At 45.4% G+C, this 8,737-nt stretch overlaps 1 protein-coding gene across 1 annotated transcript in view; it reads left to right on the forward strand.

Annotated features, from left to right (window-relative positions):
- The window catches only part of TAF12 (TATA-box binding protein associated factor 12), a 50,849-nt gene extending 46,306 nt beyond the window's left edge, over window positions 1–4,543 (forward strand). The window contains exons 6-7 of the mRNA XM_058304785.2: window positions 2,582–2,670; window positions 4,062–4,543. Coding sequence (XP_058160768.1) covers window positions 2,582–2,670; window positions 4,062–4,097 — 125 coding nt within the window. The 3' untranslated portion in view covers window positions 4,098–4,543. The remainder of the gene's footprint in view (window positions 1–2,581; window positions 2,671–4,061) is intronic.
- Window positions 4,544–8,737: the final 4,194 nt, after the last annotated feature.

Genomic DNA, 8,737 nt, shown 5'->3' on the forward strand with positions numbered 1-8,737 from the left:
GCACTGCACATGGGCCAGCTCCACATGGGTCAAGGAGGCCCAGGGTTTGAACCGTGGACCTCCCATGTGGTAGATGGACGCCCTAACCACTCGGCCACCACCACATGGTCTTAATGGCAGCCCCAAAGTAGCTAAACTAATTACATGGTGTTTAAAGGCTACCAGAATGAGTCTCCTATGAGCACCTGGCAGAAGCTGCATAGCCTTTTCTAACTTAGCTTCTGATGTCATAGCGTCACTTTTGCTGAATTCTGTTCCATGAGGCAGTCACAAAAATTTATTCTGTTTCAAGGAGAGAAAAGAACATAAGTACCACCTCTTGATGGGAGGGATGTCAAAGAATTTGCAGGCATGGTTTAAAACCACCACAATGGATTATATTACTTTGAGAGTTTAGTTTTCCTATTTTATGCTTTAGTTATTGAGAATAAAACCAGAAAGCCAATTATTAAGGGTAAGAAATACTTATAAAAAAGAGCAAGAGAGAAACTTGAATACTCAAAAGCCTGCATGACCAGAAAAGTTTCTGTCGTGGGCCCAGTGGAAGCTAAATCATAATCAGAAGATTGCTTAGAGGGCGTGAGATCAGAAAATGGGGAATTAGGGAACCTGTATAAAATGACTTCTGCTCATCTAGGTCTGGTGCGTACACCCTCGCCCATGCCCCTCCAACAAGGATGGCCTTGCCAGTAGGACTGTAAATTCTGGACACCTCTCTCTTTGACTGGACTGGGATGGATACTACAATGTTTGCTTTTCCCAGTTTTCTACACTTGCATGACTGAATAATTTCCCTTTTGGCTCGACAGAGTCTTTCATTAGAAATGTTAAATTTAATTGAGATAATGTACAAATAATGTTTTGCATACTACTGCTTTGCACCAAGCATTTAATAAGCATTTGATTCACTAAATGATTGTCATTATTATATTAATATTATATAAAACACACATATATATACACACATGTATATATAAAATATACAGATACACTTACTTAAATATACATACATTCATACAGTAGGTGTGGTAGCAACTCTGTGTCTTCAGAGCGACTTTACGTATCCATATTCTGACCCACTTTGTGTTCATTGTAAAGTTTAATTCCCAGAGAATAATCTCAGTGTCGCTTTCAAGTACTGACAACAAATTTATTAGTAGAAGATTTGGGACATTTTTTCCCAAAAGCACATCTTGAACCAGTTCAAGCTAAATTAGTTTTTTTGGTTGTTTCCAGATAAATTTTGGAGGAAAGCTTTATATCAAATTCTAGAGCTCAATCTAAATAGTCTTTCTTTTTTTTTTAACTAATCACTTTTATTGATTCATATTAATAAAGCCTACAGTTCACCCAAAGTACACAATCGATGGTATTTGTCAAATCACATAGTTGTGCATTCATCACTTCAATCATTATTAGAGCATTTTCATTATTCCAGTAATAATAAATAAACATAAGCAAGAAAATTAATTTCTCAACTATCGATTTCTCTATGTTTCCCATACTGTACATATCTGCTGTTTCTGGCTATTCTTGGACAGTTATTTATTTGTTTGTTAAGCATTTTATTGAACTATATTCACATACCATATATTCTATACAAAGGGTGTAATAAATGGCTTTTAGTATGATCACAATGTTGTACATAAATCATTCTTTCAACACTATCCCTAACCTGTGACTTCTAGTGACTGTCTTAGAGGGGTAATAGTATCTAGTGGCACAAGGACATGGAGTTGTGGTGTGGGCATACCTATATCTATTTCCTTCTATATATTGATCTCAGGCCCTACGCTAAACACATTATACACATTATGTCACTGAATTCACTCAACCACCCTGGGAGGTAAATACTGTTGTTACTACCGTTTGAAAGATGAAGAAACTGAAAAGCAGCAGAGCTGAGACTTAGCTCTTAACTCCAGAATACTAGAAATGCCTTTCTGTTCCTAGTCTTGCTTTGGGTTTGAGTAGGGTTTTTTTTTTTTAAGATTTATTTTTTATTTATTTCTCTCCCCTTCCCCCCCACCCCCAGTTGTCTGCTGTCTGTGTCCATTCGCTGTGTGTTCTTTGACCGCTTCTATCCTTATCAGCGGCACCAGGAATCTGTGTTTCTGTTTTTGTTCCATCATCTTGTTGTGTCACCTCTCCGTGTGTGTGGCGCCTTCTTCAGCAGGCTGTACCCTCTATCGAGCTGGGCGACTCTCCTTATGGGGCGCACTCCTTGCGCATGGGGCTCCCCTACGTGGGGGACACCCCTGTGTGGCAGGGCGCTCCTTGCACGCATCAGCACTGCACATGGGCCAGCTCCACACGGGTCAGGGAGGCCCAGGGATTGAACCACGGACCCTATCCATTGGGCCAAGTCGGCCTCCCGAGTCGGGTTATTTTGAGCATAAAAGTAGGACAATTGAAGAAAGAAATAACTTTAATTTCCTGTGGAATAGATGGACCACATGAAAACCTTAGGGCTCAGCACTCAGCTTTGACGAATTTACCACTTCTTTTCAAGAAGCTCAAGTTGAATTCCTGACCCTGCCTTCCTGGTCCCCTTATCTCTGTGTTGGCTTCTTCCTTGCAGAGCGCCAGTGGAACATGTGGATCCCAGGATTTGGCTCTGAAGAAATCCGACCCTACAAAAAGGCTTGCACCACAGAAGCTCACAAACAGGTGAGGAGCCACCAGAGCCTCAGGTACAGCCAAGGCTGATCCCTTGAGCTATATCTCAGAAGAGAATGCTCATTCTCTAGGGATGCTCATCAATTGCATATAGCAGACTTCTGACCAAAGATCATAGAGGGCAAGAGGCAGTAGAGGACCATGGGAGTCAATCAGATATTTCCTTGGTGCTGTGCCATTCCCATGTAGGGTCTGTTTTAACCTCTCAACCTTTAAATGAGAGGGACCTCATTTAAAGCTGATTCTAGGTTCTTCTATATGTATGGAGCCCATTCCCTCCACACCTCCCTAATAAAATCTTCCTTCATTGTTGCTGATTTGAACACCCTGTATGACGCTGTGAATAGACGGTAGGTTAAGGAAAACAGAAATGTCCTGTACTTGTGCTGGGAGGTAGCACCTAGGCTGTTCCTCCAGATATCATGGCCTTCTCTCCCAGGACAACCTTTGTGCTGCCTCTCTTAACAAGGTCCTTAGAGGTCAGTATGCTGTGAAGCAAGCTGTCTTTTCTGTCTTAATTTAATTTACTACTCTGGTTTGAAAAGTGACCCTTTTTTAAACCCTTTTTTTACCTGGGCCATCCTAGGTGAGTGTCCCTTGCTTTTGTGTGGCCTGGTATCTTGAGTGGGTATGTTGACAGAGTTTATAGAGGAAGCCCTACAAAGGAACCTGCCAGTAGCCTGAATCATAGGACTAGAAGGGAGTCCCTCTAGACAATTGTCTGTCACTTTGATTCTGCTCTCTTTTCAGTCCTATTTATTTAGCCAACAAATATCATAATATTGGGGCAATTTCTTGGCCAAAAAGAGTGAGCAAAGCAAGATAGTAATTTGACCAGTGGCTGGTAATAGTAAAACTTGAAGCCTACGATCTGAATGTTTCTCTGGTGGGTTATGGTGGCAGTTGTTAGTCTTCAGTTTTTTTGCTATGGGCCATCAGGTGTGAAATGTCAGCTCCCTTCATGTATGGCAGTGGGTTTGAAATAGAGCCTCTTTCCCTATTTTCTTTACCATCCAAGAAAGGAAAAATTGGGATTGGGGGAGCCTAGGAAACACGTGTATTAATGGTCTCTCCCCTCAAGCCCCCAAAACCAAAGGCTGTCACCCTCTCCTGCCTTTTTGCTCTTCTGCTAGCTGATAGCCATTTGGGTATCTTGATCAATGAAAAGAGTCCATTGCCCATGTAAACATCTCTTGGGGCCCTGCAAATTGCTTTCAGGTTTGAAGGAGCCCCTGAGCTGCCCCATGACCTCAGGTCCTGAAGGCTCCAGCTTGTAGCGTAGACCATACTACCTGCTAGCCACACATGGATGTCCCAGACTTCAGGCTCCTGACTCTAACCCATATAACTGGCTTTTTTCTTTTCCTTTTTCCTCTTTTCAGAGAATGGCATTGATCCGAAAAACAACCAAGAAATAACACAAGGAAAGGTCAAGAAATGGACAACAATGTATTTGGAGATACTTGAGCTGAGGCCTCAGCCATCTCATCCATGGAATTTTTTTTTTAATGCTTTACAGAGAAGCATATATTTTTTATTAACAATGCAGCAATATCTATAATGACTGAGAGGATCTGCCAAAAGAATAAAAGCCTCCTACCCCAACTTCCGGTCCCTTTTCCCTGCCGTCTCAAAGAGGAGCAAAGTATCTTCCAGAGAAGATTTTATTTGTGGTTTATTTTATAAGTGATTGAATATGGGAAAAAGCATTATGGTCTTGTTTGGTGAGACAGTATTAGCAGGATTTGTAGAGGTTTTGTTTCCTTCTCCCTTACCCTCTCCCCCATACTTTGTTATGTCAGTGTTTATATGAATATGACTTTCATTTGCTTTTCCAGAATAAAAGAAGTTATTAATATCGACAGACACAGGGTGCATGGCTTACAGCCCTTGGAATACCAGAAAAAGTTAGGAGGGCAAGCAAGACTGAATGGAGCTGTCTAGTCAGCAGATGGCAGCACTGTTATTCATTTATGTGTTTCAGAAAACCCAGAGATTTTCTGTGATTTTACTCCACAGGAGCCCATACAAGAAGTAGGAATTTGAATCCAGTTTTTCTGCTTTAAGAATTGGACGTGATTGATCACCTTCTCTCATGAGTCCCAGACTAAAGAGGCATCCTGTTTTGAGGCAGTGTTATATGCCTAAGAGCCTTTTTTGATCTGCTTCTCTGGAACTCCTAGACAAAGTTGTGTTCATCCTTGGCCCTGAGAAAGGATGGCAGTAGCTTTGGGTAAAGACCTGTGTCCAGGTGCCTGTCTTTTATTGATTGTTGGTATCCCTAATCCCTGTATTTTCACCATCCTGCAGAGGATGCCAATCCCCTGGCTAATTGGGCCAAGGTCATGTCCTTCAGTGACACTTGGTATCGTCTGGTCTTGTGCCCAGCATAGCCCTTGTGGATTGTGAGTGTTCCATGAGCCTCAGGGAGGGTAGCTGTTTTGCCCAGGGATCACCAGCACAGATACATCCATCTTGTCCTATCTTGGTCCTCTGCCTCCTGAAGCTTCGCTTGAGATGGGACCCTGCTTTTCACTCCCTCCCACTCGTGTGTGGCCCCATGGCCCTTTTCTTCACAGCCTCATCGACTTCATGGATGAGCAGCAGAAAGGTTATGCTAATGTTACTGTTGCTTTTGGCTGAGGTCTCAATGTGGTGAGCCCCCAAGGAGGCAGCCAGCTTCTCTCCCTCCTCTGGCATCATCTGACCCTCAGTCACCAGATCACTCTTGTGGTCAACCACCAGGAAGAGGATGTTGAAGGGTCTCTCTTTCTCCAGAGCCTCCTGATGCCCACAAGTGATGTTCTCAAAGAATGTTCTATTGGTGGTATCAAACAGCAGGAGATCTCCAGCGTGTTCCAGTAGTAGGAGCAGGCCACTGACCTCGGCCGCCAAGAAGGAATCTAGAGTCCTCTATTGAGGACAGAAGAGGACAAGGAAATGTGTGTGGTTTAATGAAAAGAACTGAGGTAGAGTCAGAAGACCTCAATTCTTCATCAGCTTTGTGATGGGGAAGTGGCTGCTTCTATCTGTTTGTCTTATCTGTATATTGAAAGACTTGTTTGTTGGTTCAGCAAGTATTTATAAGCACTGCCTGTGCCTGTGCTAGGCATTGAGCTGCAGTAATGAATGAAAACAGATAAAGGGAGCAATCCTGCTATTGGATAAATGTAAACTTGCCACTCTGACTACGACCACAGAGGAGAGATTCACAGGGCTGGGGGAGCCCACAATGGAAGGGGGGTTCAGCACCAACTGGGGAGAAGTGCTGTTTGAACTGGGAAGTGAGGGATCCAGGTGAAGAAGGGTAGGATCTCTTTCAAGGGAGGGAACTGCAGGTGTACAAGCCTCCAGGCAAGGTAAAGAGGCTAATTGGGCAGGGCCATGCACAGCCTAGCAGGCTCTGGCAGAGTGGTCTTTATCCCAAAGGATTTTAAGCAGGACATTGACCTGGTCAGATTTGCATTTTGGAAAGATTGCTCTGGCCAGGCAGCATGGAGGACAGATAGAGAGCATGGAAGGAGAGAGGACAATCGTGGCAGCAAAAAGATATTCAGAAGGTGGCTGTCTGGAATAGGGTGGTGGTAGTGAAAGGGAGTAGAAAACTTAAGTTGTGCACTTAGCAGGACTTGGAGACTAAGTGTGGGGTAAAGGAAAGAGGGTTGTCACCGAGTGATCTAAGGTATCTGACATGGTGTGTCTGTGGTGCAGCTCAGCCCCCTACCAATGCACAAGACCTTGCACCTCATTAAGCTAGTAACCACACCTACTTGACTTTGATCTTTAGAGCCTAACACAGTGCTGGGCACACAGTAGGACTTAACAAATGCTGAAGACCTCACGGTGTAAATGGTGATAGATTCAGCTTCTTGTTTAGTCCCTTTTTCCAAGTGAGGAAACTAAGGCTTAGAGAGTTAAATACTGCAATTAAGGTCTCGAAGCTAGTAGTGATGATGATGAACTTTCAACAAAGTCCATCCGACTCCAGAGCCTGTACTCTTAACTATACCCTAAACTGTCTCCATAAAAGTCCTGTGGAAACAAAGATGGGAATGACTAAGGAAAGACATCAGCCTGTGCAAACATCCAGAGGTATAAAGAAATCAATGCATCAATGTGGCTAAAGCACAAAATGCAAGATTAGCAGAGAGTGACCAGAGATGAGCAGTAGGTGAGCTGGGGGTTGGATAGCCTTCACAGTAAGGTATGTGGGCTCCATCCTGGCTTTTCATGCTGGTGTATGAAGCATTGGTCCAGGGCTTGTGCCTTGGAGGCTGCCATATGTGTGCATTGGGATGGAGTATTATGGAAGGTCCAGCAGCTGCTCTCAGCTTCCCACCCTTCTTCAGCTTGAGTAACATCTTTCTTAACCATTGGACAGTTTAGGGCTCTGAGAAAGATTCCATCTGACAAGATTTCTAAAAACAAGCAATATAAACAAAAAATTGAAAACCACTGCCTAGGCACTGAGCAGCCAGTGAAGTTCTAGGTGAAGGACTGATGTGGTTATATTTGTGCTTTAGCAGGCTTGCTCTGGCTGCCAGTGTGGTAGAGTAAAGCTGGATGCTGCAGGAGGGGGACCAGCCAGAGAGCTGTTCTGTTATTTGGAATGGTAGAGGAACAAGGCTTGAGAATTTTTCCTAAGAAGGAATTAACCAAAAGGCAGGAGTAGAGGTTGGTCACAACAAGGGTGGTGAGTTCTGAGGACACAGAAAGAGCCATGTAGGCCCAGGAAGCCAGCCTGGAGAGGGTCTCGGAGACCTGTGCCTGCATGGGGTTGAAGCTGGGAGGGAGAGGGGAGTTGGGCAGACAGAACTGGATTGAAATCTTATAATTACCTGGAGTTAGAAAAGGCCCTTGGGGGAGCAGATATGACTCAAGCAATTGGACACCTGCCTCCCACATGGGAGGTCCTGGGTTCGGTTTCTGGTACCTCCTAAAGAAGATGAGGAGACAATGCCGTAACCAGCAGATGCCGTAACCAGCAAGATGTGTACAAGCCCCGAGCTGGCAACCAGCAGATGCCACAAAGCAGGGAGTGGAAGTGGCTCAAGCGGTTGGGCACTTGCCTCCCACACGGGAGGTCCTGGGTTTGGTTCCCGGTGCCTCCGCAAGAAGATGAGCAAACAGATGAGGGAGCCATCTTGAGGGAGGGGCAACCCTTGGAGGTGATGCAGGATAGCCCCTTACTTTACAGGTGAGGACATTGAGGTCCAGAGGTCATGTAACCTGTTTCCAGGTTGCTGGCAGTACAGCACAGGCTGAGATTCAGTTTGTGCTCTTGATCCAGAGTCCACCCTTCTATATGACCTTCAAGGTCTCTTCTTTTTTTTTTTTTTAAAGATTTATTTATTTATTTAATTCCCCCCCCTCCCCTGGTTGTCTGTTCTTGGTGTCTATTTGCTGCGTCTTGTTTCTTTGTCCGCTTCTGTTGTCAGCGGCACGGGAAGTGTGGGCGGTGCCATTCCTGGGCAGGCTGCTCTTTCTTTTCACGCTGGGCCGCTTTCCTCACGGGCACACTCCTTGCACGTGGGGCTCCCCCACACGGGGACACCCTTGCGTGGCACGGCACTCCTTGCGCGCATCAGCACTGCGCATGGGCCAGCTCCACACCGGTCAAGGAGGCCCGGGGTTTGAACCGCGGACCTCCCATATGGTAGACAGACGCCCTAACCACTGGGCCAAAGTCCGTTTCCCCAAGGTCTCTTCTTGATGAAATTCTGTGTCTTTCCTGGGCAGCAGCCTGGAGGGTGGTCTCATCCCCAGGCCCACAGCAGTGATGTGATGTGGGAGGCACAGGGAACAGGGGCCTGCCACTGCCACACTCACTGGAACCTTCCCTGGCCAGCTGTGTCCCAGAACTAGAAATTCACCTGGACCCAGTAGGCAGGGAAATCTACCGCCACTGAATGGCGCAACACCCTTGACAAATGTAGCATCTCAACAAGGATGATTTGCTCATAGTCAAGTACCCTGTGAGGAGGATGCAGAACTGGTAGTGCCAGAGGGCATCATGGAGGGCAAGGGGGCCAGCAAAGCACTGAGGCCAACCTGGAGG

The sequence above is a fragment of the Dasypus novemcinctus genome, chromosome 9 (assembly GCF_030445035.2).
Source record: "Dasypus novemcinctus isolate mDasNov1 chromosome 9, mDasNov1.1.hap2, whole genome shotgun sequence".
Classification (NCBI taxonomy): domain Eukaryota; kingdom Metazoa; phylum Chordata; class Mammalia; order Cingulata; family Dasypodidae; genus Dasypus; species Dasypus novemcinctus.